This window comes from Rutilus rutilus, assembly GCF_951802725.1.
Source record: "Rutilus rutilus genome assembly, chromosome: 15".
Taxonomy (NCBI): domain Eukaryota; kingdom Metazoa; phylum Chordata; class Actinopteri; order Cypriniformes; family Leuciscidae; genus Rutilus; species Rutilus rutilus.
In genome coordinates, this window is record NC_140220.1 from 37,603,599 (window position 1) to 37,627,069 (window position 23,471).

The 23,471-nt window shown below is 39.1% G+C and overlaps 3 protein-coding genes across 5 annotated transcripts in view; 1 reads left to right on the forward strand and 2 right to left on the reverse strand.

Moving 5' to 3' along the window:
- Positions 1-12,165, reverse strand: part of LOC311304860 (dynein axonemal intermediate chain 1-like) — a 674,193-nt gene extending 662,028 nt beyond the window's left edge. Inside the window, exon 1 of the mRNA XM_084432206.1 lies at positions 11,676-12,165. The gene's annotated coding sequence lies outside the window, so the exon portion shown is untranslated. The remainder of the gene's footprint in view (positions 1-11,675) is intronic.
- slc35a1 (solute carrier family 35 member A1) lies at positions 886-7,944 on the reverse strand. Its single transcript, XM_084432197.1, has 8 exons — positions 7,538-7,944; positions 7,132-7,309; positions 6,834-6,993; positions 6,343-6,495; positions 5,063-5,129; positions 4,815-4,991; positions 4,566-4,700; positions 886-2,579 (listed from the first exon to the last, which is right to left on the reverse strand). Exons 1-8 carry the CDS (start codon positions 7,545-7,547, stop codon positions 2,449-2,451), a joined length of 1,011 nt encoding a protein of 336 aa, XP_084288323.1. The 5' UTR covers positions 7,548-7,944; the 3' UTR covers positions 886-2,448.
- Positions 12,166-13,733: 1,568 nt separating the features above from the next.
- The window catches only part of LOC311304832 (uncharacterized protein), a 42,497-nt gene continuing 32,759 nt past the window's right edge, over positions 13,734-23,471 (forward strand). Inside the window, exons 1-4 of one of the 3 annotated variants that reach the window (XM_084432142.1) lie at positions 13,758-13,836; positions 14,721-14,840; positions 18,638-18,957; positions 20,596-22,701. In XM_084432142.1, coding sequence (XP_084288268.1) covers positions 18,659-18,957; positions 20,596-22,701 — 2,405 coding nt within the window. In that variant the 5' untranslated portion in view covers positions 13,758-13,836; positions 14,721-14,840; positions 18,638-18,658. Of the gene's footprint in view, positions 13,837-14,720; positions 14,841-18,637; positions 18,958-20,595; positions 22,702-23,471 lie in introns of all 3 variants that reach the window. The other 2 variants (XM_084432141.1, XM_084432143.1) reach the window with 2 other exon arrangements.

A 23,471-nucleotide genomic window follows, 5' to 3' on the forward strand; every position in this document is an offset into this window, starting at 1 on the left:
TTGAGTCTCATCAGACCAGGCAACATTTTTCCAGTCTTCAACTGTCCAATTTTGGTGAGCTTGTGCAAATTGTAGCCTCTTTTTCCTATTTGTAGTGGAGATGAGTGGTACCCGGTGGGGTCTTCTGCTGTTGTAGCCCATCCGCCTCAAGGTTGTGCGTGTTGTGGCTTCACAAATGCTTTGCTGCATACCTCGGTTGTAACGAGTGGTTATTTCAGTCAAAGTTGCTCTTCTATCAGCTTGAATCAGTCGGCCCATTCTCCTCTGACCTCTAGCATCAACAAGGCATTTTCGCCCACAGGACTGCCGCATACTGGATGTTTTTCCCTTTTCACACCATTCTTTGTAAACCCTTGAAATGGTTGTGCGTGAAAATCCCAGTAACTGAGCAGATTGTGAAATACTCAGACCGGCCCGTCTGGCACCAACAACCATGCCACGCTCAAAATTGCTTAAATCACCTTTCTTTCCCATTCTGACATTCAGTTTGGAGTTCAGGAGATTGTCTTGACCAGGACCACACCCCTAAATGCATTGAAGCAACTGCCATGTGATTGGTTGATTAGATAATTGCATTAATGAGAAATTGAACAGGTGTTCCTAATAATCCTTTAGGTGAGTGTACATGCAGGTTAAAGTTTCTCCTCATGTAAGCGCGTGTGTTATCACTTCAAGAAAACCAATGAAACAGAAATATAAGTATTTACAGATGACTGTACTATATACCAGATATAATGCTGTATGGATCATGTATGTAAAATATGGACTGAAAAGTATGAAGCCCTGATCAGCACCGCAGGGACGTGAGTCACGTGACCTTGCTTCACCTCCAAACCACGGACAAAATAAAGACACACATTTACATGCAACCTAATAATCAGGTGATCAATCACACTGAGCCCTTCATCTAAACAATAAATCATGTGTTTAACAGGAATATTTTAACCATGGGAAGCCTTAATCAGTCAGAAGTAAAGCTTGTGCAGTGCTGTGGTGTTCACTGGAGGAGATGAAAGATTTTCCAAACAAGCTTTTCAGACATTTGAAAAACTCGATGGAGGTTTTATGAAGGTAAATTTAAGATCAAGTACTGAATATTTAAGGAATAAATTGATGGGAACAAATAAGAAACACAATGAGTTGTATTAGCAACACTTCAGAGTTTGACAATACAACTGATATCCATTACTTTTAATTCATTTTTACAAAAAGAAGTAGCTTTAATCACTTTTTAATCACTAGATCATATACATATATTTTACTGTACCTTCTGATCACACTGCACAGAAGTGACGCTCTACCCTACTATTTCTGTCTTGTTTTCCAGCACAACTCTATTCTTAAATCAAGATGCATTTTTTACAGATACAAAATGCCATAAAATATGAAATCTTGTTTTCTGTGAAATAGGTAAAAATGAAGTGAGTTTACGATTAAAACAAGAACAAATATCTGCCAATGCACTTAGAAAAATCATCTTACTTCAATGGGAAGTCTTCATAAGTCATTGACAGATATTTGTTCTTGATTTAAGTATAAACTCATTTTAATTTTTCAAGACTTAATTTTACATTTGCATCTCAAGTAAAAGTATCAGAGATGTTTAGATGTTTGAATTGGAAAACAGGACAGAAATACTCAGAAAGAGTCTCTTTTTCTTCGCAATGCTTCATTTAATATCAAAACTCCATGCATTTAAGACTTTAAGACATTTTTAAGAGCTTCATTTGTGTAAGGGTGAATCAAGACTTTTTAAGACCCCCAGAATGCATCATCAAGGCAAAAACGCCAATTGTTACTTTCTCCGTTTCGAAATGCAGTTTTGTTCGAAATAAATGCAGTGCACATGAAACGAATATGTGGATCGGATTGCAAAGTTTCCACATGAAGTGCTTTGTTCAGAGTCTGAATGGGGTTGTGGATTCGGGCTTGATGCCGTGAACACCCACTATATGAGAGCTCGACTTCAGACACGTTTAATATCACGTCTGCAGAAACACATCAGTCCATCAGAGCCGCCTCGTGAACACACACAGCGATTGTCCTGGATTACGAGGCGTATCTTTCATCGTTTGCTCTGTGATTAAAACGAGCCGGCGATCCAGACCTGTCGGGATCCTTTTCACGCTCGGCTTACGTAAATATTTAAGAACCCTTCAGCAAATGACACTGGAAATCTAAACAAATATCCTGAACAATAAACCTGTCCGACGTTCAGTGTGCGGGTTTGGCATCAGTGTTCGTTCCTCGCCAGTGTCTCGCCATCTGCATCAAGTCCTACAGTATAAATGATTTTATATAGATAGAGAAAACCCCACATTCTTCCCCATAAACCCCCCCTCCACCCTCCTTCATCATCATCATCATCATCCTCCTCCTCCTGCTGTAGTGTTGCTCGGGTCAGTCTCTGTGCAGCGCTGAGCAGCGAGAGTCGTGTGTGGATCAGTGTCAGACGGAGATGAGCTTCTGCGTGTCCTCTCGCTCTGTGCTGGGCTTCAGTTTGCTGGTGTCTTGTTTGGGCAGTCCGTACATGTAGATGGACACACACACCAGCAGTGCTCCGAGGACGAACGTCGTCGCTGCGAAGAGCAGAGAGTGAGTGAGCACAGAACGAACACCACACTTCACTATAGAGGCCTGTTCGTTACAAACACTACAGCATTCATTAATCTTAGTTCCTGTTCACTTCAACTAGGGCTGAGATCATCTAACTGTGTCAAAATCACGTTAATGACGCTATTATATAAGCTTCAGTCATTTATTTGTGCTGAATTATTTTAATGCGTTAAGGGCCTTACATGAGTCTAGTTCCGGCGGAAGAGTGACCTCTGACCCGACGCATGATGTATGATAGATAGAGCAAAACAAAACACTCTAAAATGCATTGGGTCAGAGGTCGTTCATCTCTCCTAAGCTGACGTTATTCCTACATCCTACGTCTGGACTCGTGTACGGCTGTTACTATAAGTAAGGCCAGTGATTCTAGTTTATAAAGTTATAAATATGGATATTTTTTATCAGAAGGCCTTTATTAACCCCTGGAGGCGTATGGATTACTTGTATCATGGATGGATGCACTTTTTTGGGCTTCAAAATCTCAGGCTCCATTCACTCCCATTATAAAGCTGGGAAGAGCCAGGACATGTTTTAATATAACTCTGATTGTGTCCGTCTGAAAGGAGAAAGTCAGATCACACTTTATAATAACAGCATGCTATTAATCATTAGTTGAGCATTAGTGATCAGTTAATTCATCATTTATAAAGCATTAATAGACATTAAAAAGCAGTTTATAAATACATTATTTATAAGCATATCTTTAATGTGTTTAATAATTGTATTTTCATACTTTATTAATGATCAATTTATCATTTCTAAATGAAGTATTACATTATTTACACACCAGTTATTTAGGAGTTGTCAGTGGTTCATAAGATCACTTAGAAAGTGTAAGTAAATGATTAATAAACTGTTTAAATACATATTATTATTCAGACATATAGTAATAGTTACTTAGTGTGTTAATAAATGCTTTATTAACATGTATTTCTACTGTAATTCAGGGTTAATTCAGGCAGTTATAAAGCGTTTAGTAGTGGTCAGTTCACTGTGTTTGTGAGCTCATCTAAAGTGAGGACTAGTTAAGCCGTTATAAAGCGTTTATAAAGGAGATTTAAAGACTGTTAATATTTCTATGTTCTGAATCACTGTGTGTGTGTGTTTCCTTTTTCTGTTTAGAAGAAAACTGAGTCTTTAAATCTCCTTTATAAATGATGTTTAGAAGAAACTGAGTCTTTAAATCTCCTTTATAAACGCTTTATAACGGCATAACTAGTCCTCACTTTAGATGAGCTCACAAACATAGTGAACTGACCGCTACTAAATGCTTTATAACTGCCTGAATTAACCCTGAATTACAGTAGAAATACATGTTAATAAAGCATTTATTAACACACTAAGTAGCTATTACTATATGTCTGAATAATAATATGTATTTTATAACTCCCTGAATCTACTACATTTACTTACACTTTCTAAGTGATCTTATGAACCACTGAACCACAACTCCTAAATAACCGGTGTGTAAATAATGCTATACTTCATTTAGAAATGATAAACTGATCATTAATAAAGTATGAAAATACAATTATAGATATGCTTATAAATCAAGAATAAAGCATTTATAACTGTATTTATAAACTGCTTATTTATGTCTATTAATGCTTTTATAAATGATGAATTAACTGTTTAGTAATGCTTAACTAATGATTAATAGCGTGCAATTATTATAAAGTGTTACCGGACTTTGAATTAATTGCATGTGCTAACTTTGACAGCCCTAATTTCAACATTTACTAATACATAAAAAAATAATTCCATGCACTGGTCAGTTTTGAGACTAGATTTCCTATCATCAAACACAGATGAAACGCATCATCATCTCTTTATCGTGGAGCTTCAGCAGGACCTGACGGGCCGACACACAGGCGGACGAGCCTCGTAAACACTCGGGTCATGTGTGTGTGTCAGGCCTACTGATGAGAAGACGAGACTGAAGCACTCACTGATCTGCAGGCCGAAGAGGAGGACGGACGCCACGGTGGACAGCACGATGGCAGCGGCCGCAGAGAAGCCCTTCATGATGTTATCGGTGTACTTCACCACCACAGACGTGTACAGTCCTCCCACGCTCGCCAGAACTGCAGCAGAACACACAGGAGAAACCAGTCGGACCACTTCATCAATGCCATTCAAGAGCTGGCAGCTAACATGACTGCAGGCCTCAAAATAAAGGTCATGCCGACGTCACTCACAGATGACGAAGCCGACCCAAGGCGTGTATCCGTAGAAGAAGCCTTTCTCCAGGACCTGTGCGCCGTCTGACCCGTAGACCCCGATGAGGGTCACCACGATCCCTGACAGGTACATCTGGATGTTCCGCACCCACAGAGAGGTGTCCGAACTCTTCAGGACCTTCTCGAAGTACACACCTGATCCAAAACAGAGAGTCACTGATGTTCCCTACTGCGAGAAGCCATCAATAACAGTGAACGCATCATACCTGCAAACCCGGAGCAGAGGACCGCCACGGCAATCGCCCCGAAGCCCAGGAACGGGTTCTGCTCCACCTGAAGCACACACACACACACACACACACACACACTGAAGGGTCAGTCCACCTAAACCATGATTTACTCTCCCTCAAGCCATCCCACTACATGACTCTCTTCTTTCAGACGAACACAATCAGAGTTATATTAAAACATGTCCTGGCTCTTCCCAGCTTTATGATGGGAGTGAATGGAGCCTGAGATTCTGAAGCTCAAAAAGCCATCCGTGATACAAGTAATCCAAATATCAATATATTTATAGCTTTATATTCTATAATCACTGGCCTCTGATAACGGACGTCACGAATCAGAAGTCTAAAAGGATCATTTTTAAAGAGAAATGCGAGTTGAGCTTTACCTTACTGGATTACTTGTATCATGGATGGATGCATTTTTTTGGGCTTTAAAATGTCAGGCTCCATTCACTCCCATTATAAAGCTGGGAAGAGCCAGGACATGTTTTAATATAACTCTGATTGTGTCCGTCTGAAAGAAGGTCATGGACACCTAGGATGGCTTGAGGGAGAGTAAATCATGGGGGCATTTTCATTTTAAAGTGAACTAACCCTTTCAGCACATTAGGTGGCCTAATATGACAGTCACAGACACTATATCTATAACAGTCTATATCTATAACACTCTATATCTATAACTATAACACTCTATATCTATAACACTCTATATCTATAACTATAACACTCTATATCTATAACTATAACACTCTATATCTATAACACTCTATATCTATAACTATAACACTCTATATCTATAACTATAACACTCTATATCTATAACACTCTATATCTATAACACTCTATAACTATAACACTCTATATCTATAACTATAACACTCTATATCTATAACACACTATATCTATAACACTCTATATCTATAACACACTATATCTATAACACACTATATCTATAACACTCACGGATCCTACAGAGTTCCTGCAGGCTCATGAATCAGCTCATATGTGGCCACTAGTGACTTCAGTGAACGAGGCTTTGTGACGTCATGACTGTTGTCGAGCAGTGGCCGGTGAGTGAGTGTGATGCACTACTTTAACAACAAGACCAGAACCATAGCGGCAATCGGCCCGTCCAACTCAGGAATCCGGTTTCAGAGTTATCTCCGAGTTTCCCAGTAGTTATACGACGTGAGAGGGAAGCTAGAACTAGGAAACTGGTGATTCTGATGGTTCTGATGGCAGGTGAAGTGGGGGTGTACCTGGACTTTGGTGGAGGTCGGTGGGGTCCACTGCACGAGCGTGACTCCTCCACACAGCATGAAGACGGAGAACCACTGCAGACGGCTCAGAGAGCGGTTCAGCATCAGCACCATACACAGCGCCGTACAGGGGATCTTCAGCTGGTACGTCACCTGACACACACACACACACACACACACACACACACACACACAGTCAGACCGGACATACACCTCTGTCCCCGTCCTCGAGGGGTTAAACCGTTTTTCAACATGAAACCGTGTTCTTGATCTCCCATAATCTGAGTCAAACATGATATTCAACGACTAAAACATGGAGGACGGAGTCCATATGAGCGCTGATGACGTCAGCTGAAAGGAGAATTATGAAGACTGACGTGTGTTTTTTTTATTCTTACTATAAGTCTATTTTTGTGTTCCAGTCAAATAGAGGGTTTGTAAAGACAGCGAGTTCATGATGAAAGAATCTGTGTTTCCTCAGATGTTCATACCTGGTAGACCGCGGCGTCCAGGTTGCTCAAGGCCACGAAGGCCATGTTGTTCTGGATGGCGTACACCACCGACGGCACGCTCAGCTTCAGCAGCTCTCTGGGGCTCCTGAAGATGTGTGTGACCACAGCGGTCCTGCAGCGGCCCAGGTCCCCCGTCTCCCTGCGACACACACATCACAGCACATCAGACCAGACCACACACACGACATGAGGAGACGTGTCCGGCTCACACACAGCATCACAGCACATCAGGCCAGACCACACACACGACATGAGGAGACGTGTCCGGCTCACACACCTGACCAGCATCAGCAGACTCAGCAGCAGCTTGATGACCTCAGTGACGCAGACCGCGGTGGTGGAGAAGTACAGGTCCGAGGACACGGTCCGGGTGTATCTGAGGGCCACGGTGTATGTGGCGGCGACCAGGGTCATGACAGACAGGCAGTAGATCTTGAAGACCACACTCACTGACTCTACAGACACACACACACAGCATCACTGACTCGAGTCACACACCAGCACCAATAACCACACAATAACCCAACACCTCATATGATAACCCAACACCTCATATAATAATAATAACCCAACACCTCATATGATAAAGTACCAGCAGCTCGATGTTACAGGTTGTTGGTATGATCATTTAGTCTCTTAAACATGACAGCTCATTAGAGCGAGAGTCAGAGCTGCTCACTTACCGTTCGCCATGACTGATTTCTGTCGGTTACACAGTAACAATAATATTAATAATCGATCAGCTATCTTCTGATCAAGACGTCTGTCTGCATTTCTGTTTCCAAGACGAATGAAGAGTCCAAGACACCGTAATCAGGAACACACGGGCACTTCCGGGTTCGCGCACACGCCAGGCGGCACTTCAAAATAAAAGTCAGATCTATATTTCAACTGGACCTCAATGAATAATAAATTGTTAAAAAATAAAATAAAATAAAAAACTTGTCAAAACAAGAGCGTACCTTTTAAGTCTAAGGAAAAGGCATTTCGAAAAACTGAAAATAAACGATGATGAATTACCGGACACTTTAAATAAGACTTTGATGCGTAAACTTTTTACACAGAACATTAAACGTTTGCCTGAATAGTCTGATCACGAGAGATGCGATAAAAGCATATCGCAGTCTGGATGCTTACAATTAATTTCTTAGCAGAAAGGTTGGGAACATTTGTTCGTACAATGTGGATGACATCTATCTTGTGTTTGGTGCAGATGAAGCAAGTCAAACAGCGTCAAAACAACAACTTATGGTTTGTCCGGGGAGGTTATGAGTGGGCATAACTTGCATTGCTGGGTCAGTCTGTATATCTATGCAAATATTCATATTTATTTGTACAGCGCTATTCAAAATACATATAGTTTCAGAGCAGCTTTACAGAACATGCATGTATTAGGTGGATGCTGCACATCGGTGGTGGTTGAGGAGATCCCCCCTTCCATGTGAATTATTATTATTGTATTACAATGCTAAATGTTCGCTAGTAAACTAATCGCTATATGCCATTACTCATCTCATACATTTCCAAATGTGTGTTTAGTTAGTGAAGTGTGTTGCTGTGGAACGGTGTGCGAGAGGGTTTGAATGTCCTGTCTGAGCCCTTCATGTGGTCACAAATAAATAGAGGGTGAATGCAATGTAATGCTGGCTGTCTTTTTTGTTTGTTTTTTGTTGCATAAACCTGTAGGCTATTACCGGTAGTAAGAGAAACGTAGATAAGTGCAGATTAATAATTGTAGCCTACAATTAAGAATAACACTTTTTAGGTCCTTGAAGGTAAAATATGTTCTTTTATGGTTTCCAAGTATAGTCACATATAGATTTGCTTGCTGTGTGTGAGTGTGTGTATGTATAGTAGTCAACATTTGAAGTGGATCAAAAAAAGTTCATCAAAGTTGTCCTAAGACATGAATGGGTATTGTTCAAAATGAATGTATAACTTTGATGGAAGGTTTTGATCCACTTCAGATGTTGACTATACTGTATATATTTATAAATACATAAACAAAAGAAACATCCTCTCACTTTCAACAGCTTTTATTTCCAGCAAATCTTAATATGTGTAAATACTTGTTTGAACATAAAATGCTTCAACAACTGAGACAACAAGATAAAACACATTTCACACACTTTTTTTGACAAACAGAAATGGAGTAATGAGTCGCTGAACAAAGGGGGTCAATATCAATCCTCAAGTTCTCGAACACATCTCATACAGTGTGTGCAGAAGTATTAGGCACGTTACTTTACTGAAAAAAATAATAAAAAAATATAGGATATATATATATATATATATATATATATATTTTTTTTTAATAAAAGTTTTTAAACGGACTTCTGAGTGTTATCATAATTGACGTGACATCTAATAATCAGTAAAATCACTGTGTGAAATATTTTTTGAATACAAACCTTTAGATTTCATTCTTTTTTAAGTGTGTAACAGATTGTAGTTAGTTATATGTTGTGTATATGTGAATATAAAAATAAAATAAAAACTACCGTAATCAATTATACTGCATAGTAACTTTACAGTGTTTTAAATCATTAAAGAGACGTTTTATCTTTTTACACATTCCTTTCCCACATATAACTGAATGAGGAAAGAAGAAGGAAAAAAGGGAAAAGAAGAACCACCGCAACAACAGAGTAACCACCACATTTTCAAATTGCACACTGAATTTTTGAATTCAGCAGAAACACACATTACTAGACAGGTAATGAACATAATCTAATTAATATTTATAATGTATTTACGGCTGAAGTGTTAGATGTAATGAAATGTTCTGTATATTTAACAAGCAAAGTATTGATCATAATGTGCTTTATATGACAGCACAAGTAATGTGAGAGAGATATGAGCTCTGCTGTTGTTCATAAACACCAGGACTGATGTTGTACATTGAGGACGTTGTGACGTCGCTGGAAACAGAGTCATCAGTGTCCCGATGTGAGCTTTACTGTCCTTACCATGTTCACCACACACTGATTCACCAGCTAGGAAGCTCTGGAGCGGATTGAGACGCATCCTAAGCTTTTCCACACTTTGAATCAAGTGAATCAACCGATTCACTAAATGATTCACTGTTTCGAAGCGCTCGAGACTCAAACACACACTGGCGACTCCTGCTGGTCAAACAGTGTAAATACAGCACAAACTGACCCGAACACACAGAACAACACCTTTACAAACACATTACAGATGTTGTGTTGAACATCTAATTTAATAAATGAAATTAACTAATCATCTAATACCATTAAATATGAAGTGTCTGTATAATATCTGTTATTTTATTAAATCATAGGGTTTTTATGTGCAGCTTGGTTAATCAGGTCAATAAGAGACTATTCAATAAAACTCTTACCTTTTTATTACAAATATGGCATTACAATTATTATTAATATATTTACAAATTTATAAAACTTTAAAAAACATATAGAAACTGGTTCATGGGTTGATAAATGTAACATATGTTAGTGATGGCCTTTATTTTTAAGTTAAATATTTGTGATTATTTTCTGTAAATTATTGTTCTTTCAATTTATACTTACAAAATGTGTGAAATATGTCAAGAACTTGCTGTTGAATTCAGTAATTCTGAAGAAAATTATATATTAAATGAATATGTAAAATGATTATTAAAATGATGTCTAATTTAAAAGTAAATAAATATAGACATGGTTCATGAGTTCACAGAGGAAAACAGTGAAAGTTAATTCTCCAAGCCCTGCGTAAAACACACAAACAAGCATTACAAAAGCACAAATGATGCAGACACGTCATATTTAATGGTAGATTATGTGTAATATAATGTTAAACATCTATAAAAGATGTTTGGTCATACAGGGACACAGGTTTGACCAGCAGGAGTTCGCCAGTGTTTCCAGCGCTTCAGAAGAGTCAGTCATTCTGGCAATCAATCGCTTCAGTTGATCAGAGTTTGGAAAAGATCAGAGTTTCTCCATCACTAGTTCTCGGCCTTTAAAGGTGCATTGCGCGAGAGTCTGAGTTTTCGCAGAACTACGCCCCCTCTGGCGGCAAGCGAAACTGCAACCAGAGGTGTGCACGCTCACGGACCACACGCACACGCACGCTTGCACGAGCACGAGCTGGTCATAACCCAAGGAGCATCAGCCGCACAAATCTTTTGTTTACAATCATAATGTCTTCAGAGATAATAAAGTTTTAAATCTGCAAGTAATTTAAAATATGTGAAAGGAAAGGCAATTAAGTAAATAACACACTTATGTGTGAGGGAAAAAATGGGGGTAGTAGAAAACTTCGTTTTTTATTCCCATCTATCTCCATGTTGAACTGTGTTATGTGTTTACTGTATCCACTTATGACTATTATTATGGAAACACGTTCATGAACAATATAAGTTATTACTTAGTAAAAGCTCAAAATTGTAATCATGATACCATACCATACACAGTCGGTCAACAAAGTACACCCAAATGTCTCAAGGTAATAAACAATCAAGTGGCACTATGACGTTACCATAAAAGCCAAACAGGCTAATCCGACGAAGATTTGCGGGGGTTTAGCCTGTTTTATTGATCAGCTAAGTAGCATATTCCAATAGCAATACATCGTAATTAAGCAGTAATTTGCTCAAAATTTGTGTCTAAGTATCTAACTTATATATCAGCATTTTATATCACAATCATTCTGAACCTGATCACTGACAATGGTAAGTTAGTAAAACCTATTCCGATTGTACATTTATCTAGCTTACGCTAAAGCATTACACATTTTATGGATCGTCATTTATTGTCATTATTGGCCGTATCAGACATTAGAGAATGGGATATATCTTACCTTTTTATCAAGAAAAAAGCCAACTGAGGATCCCGTTTGAGCCCTAGAGCAGACCGGAGATCTCTCCATTTGTTGAAAGCCTTCCCTATGTTTACTCTCGTCTTACCCCGACGCCTGTCTGACTCCAATTTGGACCTTTTGGTTGCACTAGACAAAAGTTCTCTTTTTTTTTTTATCTTACGTGGAGTTTGCGTTGGTGTTTGAAATGAACTACAAGCCGGTCTCTTAGAATCCATTTTCTACGGAGAATGGCGGCGTCGGCGCATACACAAACCTGCCAGACATATGAGCGTGCCGTGAACGCGCATGACGTCACGCCCAGTCTCAGATTCCGACCCGAATCCCTCTTATTTATTTTACTGTACAGGATTATAGAGGCAATCGCAGTGATCAGAGAAGGGCTCAGTCAGCCCATCAGGCAATTGTTTAAGCATGTATGGGTTAGAAAACGGGTATTTTTAACATGAAAAGTTGCGCAATGCACCTTTAAAGGTGCCATGTGTAAAAATTGAGGTAAAAATATCCAAAAAATGAGCTACACGCATCAAAAGAATGAGAAGAAATAAGGGCGATGATGTCATTAAAAAAATGACAAGTTATAGTGCTGCAGAGATATCAACCTGAATTAGCAATAGCATTACTAGCCACGGCCCGACAGGTGTTGTAATACCAGTTTCGGCCATGGGAGGCGGTATGCGAGCAACATAACCACCACCAGCCCAACTGCAATACACGAATAACTCGCACGGCTTGTGGACGTACTTGAACCTGATGTCAATCGTGTGGAAAATACAGCCCACTACTACATTTCAGTTCAGGGAAGAGAGCGGAAGAATGGCTGAAGCCCTTGGCAAGAGACCCTTACCACCACCACACCCACCCGCTGCAGGGATAAAACGCGCTCGGAATCGCAAATAAAATCTGATAAAAAAAGGAACAGAACCAGAGTAAACATTGGCACTGCTTTCCATCGCTGGAGACAACTAATGGCCATGAAAGAAATGAGGTTCGACTCCGAACTTGCAACATTTCTGTTTATTATAACAACCTATATTATGTTTATTAAATGTTTCCTGAGGTAAATCTGACATAATTGTTCTCCAGCTATGTTATTGACCTCTTCACGCTGATAAAAAACACTGATTGGTAGATATTATGTATGAGGAATACATTTCGGTAAGTTGTAGCCTACTGTATCTTTCAACAGTGTTCGTGTTTTTTACTAGCTACTAGAGATGATCGGTTCACGTGCGCTAGGGATCTGTCACGTAACATTTACAAGCGCCAAAACGGTATTTATTGTTTGAATTGCGTAATAAAATTGACAGAATCAGAGAGCTGACATTTTTTTTTATATCATAACTAACCTGCTCTGTCTAGTCTGTCGGTCTCCATGTCCTCTTTGCTTCGGGATTTTTCTGTGCGCGAGAAAATTGATGTGTGTCGTGAGAGCGTGTGAAAAGTGTCAATTGCGTGTGTCTCACTGTGAATGCGTGATAGTTGGCAGCTCTGGTTACGTTGGTCAACATCAGCGAATGCTGTCTGTCAAATTAATGTAATTCAAACTAACGATAAAATGAACAAACCGAATATGAACATATTCACTGGTAAAGGTGAAGGGGAGTAGCTTGAAGATGTCATATTCATAGAGTAGACACACTTTCTGGAGGTATACTGCCCCCATCTGGTATGGAATGTGGAGTATGAATTGATTTTTTTTTACACATGGCACCTTTAAAGTTCAGTTTGATGTTCATCTGCGCTAAAGAAATGATATTGTGTTCATGTTATTGGTTTCTCCAACGCTCATGTGAACAAAGACAACAATCCTAACATGTAGGAAAAGCACAGAAAGCTTTTAGATATTTATTCATTTAGCAGATGCTATTTGAGTTAAATCACTAAACACTGTATTAGAGACACACTCCAGTATAGTAGGTGGCGCTAAACACATTTAACATAGACAGAAACCCGCCAGAAAACTAAGAGAAGAAGAAGAGAGATGGGCGGGGTTTATCTGTTGTTGACACCTGAGGTCTCCTGCGCATGCGCGATTCTGAGGAAACGCCTTTGAGTCCAAACCGAAAGTAAAGACTCGATACTGAAGAAATGTAGAGTCACATTTCGACGACTTAAAAACTGACATAAATATCACACCACGGTAAGTTCATTTATCTGATTCTGATATCATGTCATATTATCGTAGAATGTTTTGTGATTGCTGTCATATTTTAACGGTCATTTTAGGGAGTTGTGACCGTTTATATACTGTCTATGGTTGTGACGCATGTAGGCCTGTAGTGAGAAGTTCATCTTCAGAGGCCAGTTTCAACAGAGCCGCTAAATTAAGACTGCGTTTAAGAACTAGATTGACCAATTATCAGTAACTTAGAGCTAATCAGTCTTACTTTTCAGACTCAAATGAGACCAATCTTTCTTTTTATGAAACTGACTTAATGTTTTGACCAGTCTTGAAGAAAAAACTGACCTGTAAAACTAGTCTAAGCAGTTTCTGCAACTGGCGACAGGGATTATAATCATCCCTGATTATAGATCAGATCTATGATTCTGCTTTTAGTTGAGATTCATTTGCGGATTCTTTACTGAAAATATAGAGGGTTTCACTACACGCCATCAATCCGGAAGTCGGCCATTTGGAGTCACTGTTGACTGAACGTAAACATGAACTGAACGGACTCGCAGATTTGATTATTGCTGCTGAAAATGGTCGTGTTTTGGACTGTACTAATCGGTCGCACCGGGAAAAAATACTTCGAGTTCTTTAGACTGTCAGAAGTTAAAGAGAAGAGTGCAAAAAAACTGATGAAAGAAGGCGTTCACTCACTCGCCTCATTCGCTCCGGTTTAATAGTGATTTTATTGCGCATAATTATATTCATTCCCACGTGTTTCGCGCTCACACCAAAAGCACGTGCAACACTGATCTATATAACGTAAGTGGAGCGCACATACATTTATTTTAACAATGAAGAATATCAGGTGTTATTTTACATTTGATTAGTTTAATTTCTGTATTATTTCTTAGATGATGAATAACCTACTGTTATGGTGCGTTCAAGTCCTCCTGGGAATTTCGTACGTACGAGGTGGGAAGTCGTGTTGACGACGTGAGGTGCCTTCAAGTCAGTTTCGTCGGAGCAAGATGGTGGTGTACCTTCTTTTAATGAATAACACGAAAATATAGCAAGTTTTGTTAACTCTGCTTATAGAAAATGAAGAACAAAGAATGCGCATCGGGTGTGCTTTTCTTTTTATGTTTTTAATTAACTTATGAGGCCAATGTAAATTCACTGTATCATTATATAATTAGTATATACATATAATTGTTATATTACAAGTAGGCTATATCATATTTTGTGCAGAGAGCTTACTTTGTTATAAATGAAAAAGCCTTACAATGTCACTGCAATACCTGTAAGTATTGTGATATATTTTACTATCACTTTGCTCAACTACAGACGTTGCATTCATTGATTCCGCCATGTTTCTCACTGACACGCCCCCAACTCGTACAGATCGGGGCTTAAAGAAAATCCCGAGCTCCCCACTGGTATTTACGACATTGTGGTGGCGTTCATGTGCATTCAACTCGTAAATACGATCTATACGAGATGACTTGAACGCACCATTAGACCCACCTGAAAAAATTTAAGCCGTGTTTATTTCATACCTCTCACTTCCGCTAAAATGGATCAGGGATTTATATGACATCAGCGCAGACTTCAGCTTCTGTCCAATCAAATGCTCTCTAGAATCTAAAGCGTCCCGCCTCGACACATTGTTTGCCTAAAACATTTAGACTGTGTTTGAAGTTTAGAGGTAATTATTTATTATCATTTTACTCATCGCAATTATATGATATATGTTTTTAAAAGTATAATGAATAAATAATTTAAGAAATACCGGAATCTGCCGATTTCCCGCATGATAGGCCTATTTCACAAAAATGGCCGCCGAGACCGGAAGTAGGGTAAACTCTTTTCCGGTGAAAGCGCTAGCAGTAGCAGTCGGAGGACAAATGCGGAGACTAAAAGCGGCCAGTCCTGTTGCGTACCTTTTTATGTTTGCACTCACAGAAGAAACAACCCTATTTATAATTGCACAGCTTTCCTTGTGACGAAATGTTGAAAAAGCGCTGGATTTGGGCTATACCGAGAGAAGAGGGGCACTTTTTTGTGTGTTAAGTACTTCACGGAGGATGAAGTCCGTGTAACTTACGAGTCTACGAGAGTCCGGTCGTAGATATCTTACACCGCAGGCCGTGCTTTGCAGGTTTTCATGGAACAACTGGGGAGAAGTTAAATCACGCCAGACACAGACGGCAAAAAGATGGCAAAAAGACGTGTCTGTGGTATGAAGGAGCAAGCAGATATTGAAAATGGAGTGTTGATGCCGGTTCGGCAGTGATGCCCTGACAAAACATGTTTATATTGCACTTGATTGTTATCTGATTTGCACGTCATGCACTTTTATTTATTATTATTAACTGTTGGCAAATAAAAATTGTTTGTAGAAGTTGTTTTCTGTAACTTTCTTAAAAATGAGTGAACACGGAGCAGTTTTTCCGTGAGCGGGACTGGAAAACCCGGAGTGGATCAGGAGCGGAGTGATAACAGAACGCTTAGAGTGGAGAGAGGAACATGCTTTTGCTCCACTCCAGGCTTTGACCACATCCCCCTAAGTAGGGTGAATAGCCTACACCTCGTCTTTCCCATTCAAACTAAAATTAAGACATTTATTACACTATTTGAGAAATGCAAGCATATTTACAGCATTAAAATTATGAACAGTGAATTTAAGATAGAAGGACAGGGGGAACCCTGATATTGATGGAAATCCGTCGTATACTCTCGTAGTGACTGAGAACTTCAATCCCTGTATATATTATGAAGCGTATTACTGAATATAAAATTACATTATGATATATTAGTAAATATATGTCTCACATTTTTAAATATATGAAAATTCTTTATGTATTATTCAATATATTGTAATATTAACACAATATATTATTCTGTATATTTTCAAATATACTGTTAAACCATTCAATGTATTGATCATTCATATATAGGGAAATATATTTTCTTTTCATAAGGGGACCTGACAGTAAAATGTGATTTTCAAAAAATCAAAATCATGATTTTTTAAAACATGTAATATCACTCACTTCATTCATGTTTTTAGTCTAACCATTTTTTAATTATTTGCCTTAATTTCATTATTAGACCCTACTAGTAACGTTAGGTCAAATTCACTGTAAAGATGTACAATTCTTAGTTTCATTCTTGGTGGTAACATGAAAAATGAGCCATAATCTAGTCACTAGTGGAATATTGCTGCAATCTCCGGGACAAACTAACACTTAATAACATGAAATTTTAACAAAAGCCACTAGATTTCAAACATAGCCTACAATCAGACATAATTTCAATTTATTTATTTATTTTGTTTAGCTATAGTAAGTGTGAGCTTAGTCATCAAGTGCCATGCCAAAATGAATGGAACTTTTTTTTTTTATGTAAGCAAACGTCAAGAATAATTTGTAACCTTTGTCCAATTTCGATCTTGTCACAGCTCCCTGAAAACTACCAACAAAACGGACAACATCTGCTATTCTTACTTTTGTAAGATATATTAATGATAGAGAAAACAAGCTGTTCACAGTCCATTTTGAGAATGAATGGCGATCGTAGCGGGCGGCTGCGCAACCGGAAGTATCGCTACCCTACTTCCGGTCTCGGTCGCCATTTTGTGAAATAGGCCTATCGGCCCAGACCAGTGACCGGTCAGTCTCACGTGGTTCTGATTCCGAGCCGGTGTGTTTTGTTGTCAGCGACACAGGTAATAACGTCAGCTGTGCGCTCTCACTCTCGCTCTCTTCTCTCCGACAGTGAAGTGAATTTCATTTTTTCTAACCACTTTACAGCTCCACAAATATTTATTTTCTATCTTATCTTTAATAGAACATTTTGCATAGAACATAGAAAAAATTTTGAACAGATAATTGCTATAAAATGGAACTATATAAATTACTCCTGGTGTGGGAAATTTTTATTAAAATTTTAAGTTAATTAAAATTAAACTAAAAGAAAGCTTATACTGTACATTCTGACTAGTTTACTCATTATTTATTTTTATTTTTTTGATAAAACATATAGTACTTTTACCCAAACTGAATAATAAAAACAAGTTTAAATGGGTACATTTTCTATAAATATTACTTTCTGGCATAGCCTACTCCAGTTCTTGTTAAAACACACTAGACATGCAAATGATGTGCATTTTGGCCACTTTTTGTGTGAAATAATACTTATTTTGTCCATCAAAAGTGTGCTTTCACTTTAATTGAGCGTCAGCAAAAAAAGACTCGGCGCCGAAACCCTTCACTGCTGCTCCTGCTTGCGGTGTGAAACGGCCGTAATTCACGAGGTTTCCTATTGCGTTCCGTTTGCATGTGTGATGCTGATGTTGCGCGATGTTAATCATGCCGGGTGCATTTGACCGGCATAAAATCGGCATATATGTCAGACTAACCGGCCGGTCATGGCCGATCACGTGAAAATCGGCCAATTCCGGTCACCAGCCGATCAATCGGTGCATTTCTAATTTCTGTATTATTTCTTAAATGATTAATAGCCTACTGTTAGACCCACCTGAAAAAATGTAAGCCGTGTTTATTTCATACCTCTCTTTATTCTGTTGCATTTATTTATGCTGTTGTTTGCAATTTGTTTATTTGTTCCCATTTTATTACTTGTTTTTTTATTTATTAAAATAAAATTTAGCATTCAAGAAAAGTAGATTTTGATGTATCGGCAAGTCATACTTACAAAAAAATCTGAAATTGGAATCGGCCAAGAAAATTGCAATCGGTGCATCTCTACAAATAATATATATATATAGATATAGTTATGTATTTGTTCTCTGTTTTTCCATATGCAGGTCTGAAGTCAGTTTCTCATTATGGAGAGCAGAGAGAGATCTTCATCTGCAGACCCCAGCTGTGTGTCTATGAAGAGTGACGCATCCATTAATAAACCTCCTGTATTCAGTGATGAAGCAGTGACCTCTGACCCCAGCTGTGTGTCTATGAAGAGTGACGCATCCATTAATAAACCTCCTGTATTCAGTGATGAAGCAGTGACCTCTGACCCCAGCTGTGTGTCTATGAAGAGTGACGCATCCATTAATAAACCTCCTGTATTCAGTGATGAAGCAGTGACCTCTGACCCCAGTGATGAAGCAGTGACCTCTGACCCCAGGTGAGATATAATCCAGTATTAGAGGCATCAGACTGACTCATAATAAATGAAACGGCTGGTAGAACTAAAGTTAGCATAATGTAATGTAAATTAACAAATGTGGAATGAAGATTGGAGTTCATAGAGACCAAATATGCTACACATGTGATTCTGGTTAACCATAGTATGCAAGTGAGAATCATGAATTAAAGAGTTTAAAAGAGAGAATGAATACATTGGCCAAACCCCATAAAAGGAAAATCATGAGATGGGAAAATTAGATGCATGTTTATACATTTCTCAAGAGGTTACATATAGAATAGGGTTATTTGTCCTTCTCAACAAGAGTTAAGTGAGAGTCACAACTCTCTGTAAACTCCTTCTGGTGGTAAACCTCATCAGTCTTCATGAGTCCTGTAACCAGAGGCCTGGTTCTGCCAGTGTGTGTGAGCTTCATTCGGGATAATAGTTGCAGTTTTCGGGGGATGGACCACAGAACTTTGGGAGAATGAGTTTGCTGGATTATTTGTTAAATATAATGAATAATGTGTATTTCTGATTAGTCCAGACGCTACCAACGTAAAGTAAGAAGAGATCTGTCTATTAGTCTGCAGTCCAGCTTGAAGTCGCGTGTTCAGTAAATGTGTCCATTAAAAAAAAAACTCCCAAAGCCAAAGGTTTTTAATGTCTCAAATACGCCCACATTGCCTCATTATATATGTTCAGCAGTAATGGAGACACTTCAGCACTCAATAACTTCTGTGGTAAAGCCTTCTGGCCCCGGAGACTCAGAGGAGGCAGGGACCCGATTACCTCCACAGTTTCATTCATCCTAATAGAGGAATACACTCCCTGCTTCTGCTCTTCTGTCAACTTAGGCCAATTTAATGAGTTCAAGAAAACCTCTATATCTCCAACCCCTGCTTCACAGGAAGATGTGGATAAATCCAAATAAAAATGTCTAAAAACTTCATTAATATCCTCTGGCTTAGTAACAGTTATTCCTCCAGTGACTGAATAGCAGGAATTAGTGCAGACGTTTCTCTGTGTTTAATATAGTTCTCCAGAAGCTTGACCGATTTATCGCCAGAATCACAATATTTCTGCCCTGAACAATCTAAACTCAACCTTCTTAGATAGTTTATCATTATACCTATATTTCAATCTTGTTATATATCTCAAGCCTTCATGTGTGGTCTTTTTCATCATCTCTGATTCCCTCTTTCTGATTTCTCTTTCCAGATTAGCCAGATCTTTAATATTAATTGTTTTAATATATGATATATATTGCACTGAATGCACACAGAGAGATGAGTTCAGTTTTTATTTCTGATTTCACCTCAAATCTGTGGACAAACGTTCAGTGATGGACAATGAACTTTGATCTCAATGTCCAGATATAAGAAACTTATTGTCTAACAGAATCTCTGGTGTCAGATTGAGGATGAAGGTTTAGATGTGAAGTTAGTGAGTTTGTTCCTGGTCTCTGTCACCTTCAGCTGTGATGGAAAACTAACTTTTGAACTCAAACTGAAATTAAGACATTAATTATACAGATTGACTTCTGTATTTATTCACTGTATTTTAATTTTATTTATAGATTTAAATCATTTACTTTAATCAGATCATCTTCTTTTTTCCCCATGTTTGTTGTTTCAGCAGAGTAGTGGATAGAGATGATCAGACTGGAGATTCTCCTCAACCAGTGAATGATGAACTACAGAGAGTCAAAGACCGACACAAAACCAGCATGAAGAACAAGTATGAGAGATTATTTGAGGGACTGAAACTCCAAGAGAATGAAACCCTCCTGAACAGGATCTACACACAGCTCTACATCATAGAGGGAGAGAGAGAAGGAGTGAATGAAGAACATGAGGTTTTACAGATGGAGAAAACAGCCAGAACACAACACTCACAAGACACTCCAATCTACTGCAATGACATCTTTAAAGCCTCTCCTGAACCAGGACATGAGGAGAAAGAGCAGATCAAGACTGTTCTCACTAAAGGCATCGCTGGAATCGGGAAAACCGTCTCTGTGCAGAAGTTCATTCTGGACTGGGCCGAGGGAAAAGACAATCAGGATGTAGATTTCATGTTTGTGCTTCCATTTCGAGAGCTGAACTTGATCCGAGATCATCAGTACAGTCTTCACAGACTTCTGCTGGACTTTCATCCTGAACTTCAAGATCTGGACCCAAAGATTTATGAGAAGTGTAAAGTTGTGTTCATCTTTGATGGTCTGGATGAAAGCAGAATCACACTGATGTTTTCAGACGCTCAGGAAGTTTCTGATGTGACTGAGACTTCATTAGTAGGTCTGTTGATGTCAAATGAAGTTTTTGATGTGCCTGAGACTTCATCAGTGGGTGTGTTGATGTCAAATGAAGTTTTTGATGGGCCTGAGACTTCATCAGTGGGTGTGTTGATGTCAAAGCTCATGAAAGGAGATCTGCTTCCCTCGGCTCTCATCTGGATCACCTCCAGACCAGCGGCAGCCAATCAGATCCCCTCCAAATACATCCACCGTCTGACAGAGATTCAGGGATTCAATGAGCCTCAGAAGGAGGAATATTTCAGGAAGAGAATCAGTGACGAGCATCAAGCCAGCAGAATCATCTCCCACATCAGAAGAGCAAGAAGCCTCCACATCATGTGCCACATACCCGTCTTCTGCTGGATCTCCTCCACTGTGCTTCAGAAGCTTCTGGAAGAAGATCTGAGTGCAGAAATCCCTCAAACTCTGACTGAAATGTACATCCACTTCCTGCTGATTCAGATCAACATGAGGAATCAGAAGTATGAAGAGAGAGATCCAGAGAAACTCCTGCGGTCAAACAGAAAAGTGATTGTGAAACTTGCTAAAGTAGCTTTCCATCAGCTGATGAAGGGCAATGTGATGTTCTATGAGGAGGACCTGAGAGAGAGCGGCGTAGACGTCACTGACGCCTCAGTGTATTCTGGGATTTGCACTGAGATCTTTAAGGAGGAATCTGTGATTCATCAGAGGAAAGTCTACAGCTTCATTCATCTGAGCGTCCAGGAGTTTCTCGCTGCTTTCTATCTGTTTTACTCACATGTGATCAAGAACATGGAACCACTGCATAAATTCAGACTTTTCAGATCTGACTCTCCGTATGGTCTTCTAACATCAGCAGTAGATGAAGACCCTCTGTATGATCTACTAACATCAGTAAAGAGAGTCTCTCTGTATGATCTACTAACATCAGCAGTAGATGAAGCCCTCAAGAGTGAGAATGGACAGCTGGATCTGTTCCTGCGGTTCCTGCTGGGCATCTCACTGAAGTCCAATCAGAGACTCTTACAGGATCTACTGACACACACAGAGAACAGCTCAGGGAGCATCAGGAGAACCACACAGTACATTCAACAGAAGATCAAGAGTAAAGACAAGATCAAAGAGGAGCATGATGATGATTATGATGATGATTTTGAGGAGGTGATTCAACAGAAGATCGAAGATGAGCAGAATATTAATCGTCTCTCAGCTGATCAATCCATCAATCTGTTCCTCTGTCTGCTGGAAGTGAAAGATCAGACTCTGTCCAGAGAGATTCAGGAGTTTGTGAAATCAGACAAACACTCAGAGGAGTTTCTCTCTCCGCCTCACTGCTCTACAATCTCCTACATGCTTCAGATCTCAGAGGAGCCGCTGGATGAGCTGAACCTCAAGAAATACAACACATCAGAAGAGGGTATAAGAAGACTGGTACCAGCTGTGGTCAACTGCAGAACAGCTCTGTGAGTGTTTAATCATTAATAGCTAAAGAATCCTTTTTAATAATGCACCTTACATCTTTAAAGGGGTCATGACTAGGGTTGCCACCCGTCCCGTAGAATACGCAATCGTCCCGTATTTAAAGGTAAAATGATGCGTCCGGTATCAAACAGTATCTAAACAGTTTGGAGAACATGCGCCATAAACAGGCGTAATGTGCAGTTTTATAAAACATGTTGAGCTCACTCATCTCTCCAGATATCTGAATGGGAAAAAGGTATCAGTGGGTCTGTCCTGTAACTAATGATGAACGTAAGGCGAACTGCACAGTTTCATTTGTTCACGCGGTGGACTTCTGACTTAAAGCATTGTGCCATGACAGACAAATCTGTGCTTTTAAAAGTATAACGTTAGGCCTATTGTTTTTTTTCGGTAATCTCTTATAATATTCCATACATTGTCATTGTCATATTATATTATATTATTATTAATTATATTATAGCATTTGAGCGACGTCCGTTGGTGAAGCGCAACTTTTAAATGCATTATTATATTCAAATTGCAAACACATGAGGACAGTCTCCATGAAAGACCCACTGGCAGATGAACGTGCTACTACATTTCTCTCCGAAACGGTAGGAAATTAAATTAGATTTAATTGAGGATTTTAACTGTGACAAGATGATTGACAGGGCAGTTTAAGTGACAGGATGCACACAACAGATCGTCCGATAAAGATGACGAAGTAGTATGTCCCAAAGCTTGCCTACTTTTTTGCTACACATTCAAAAGT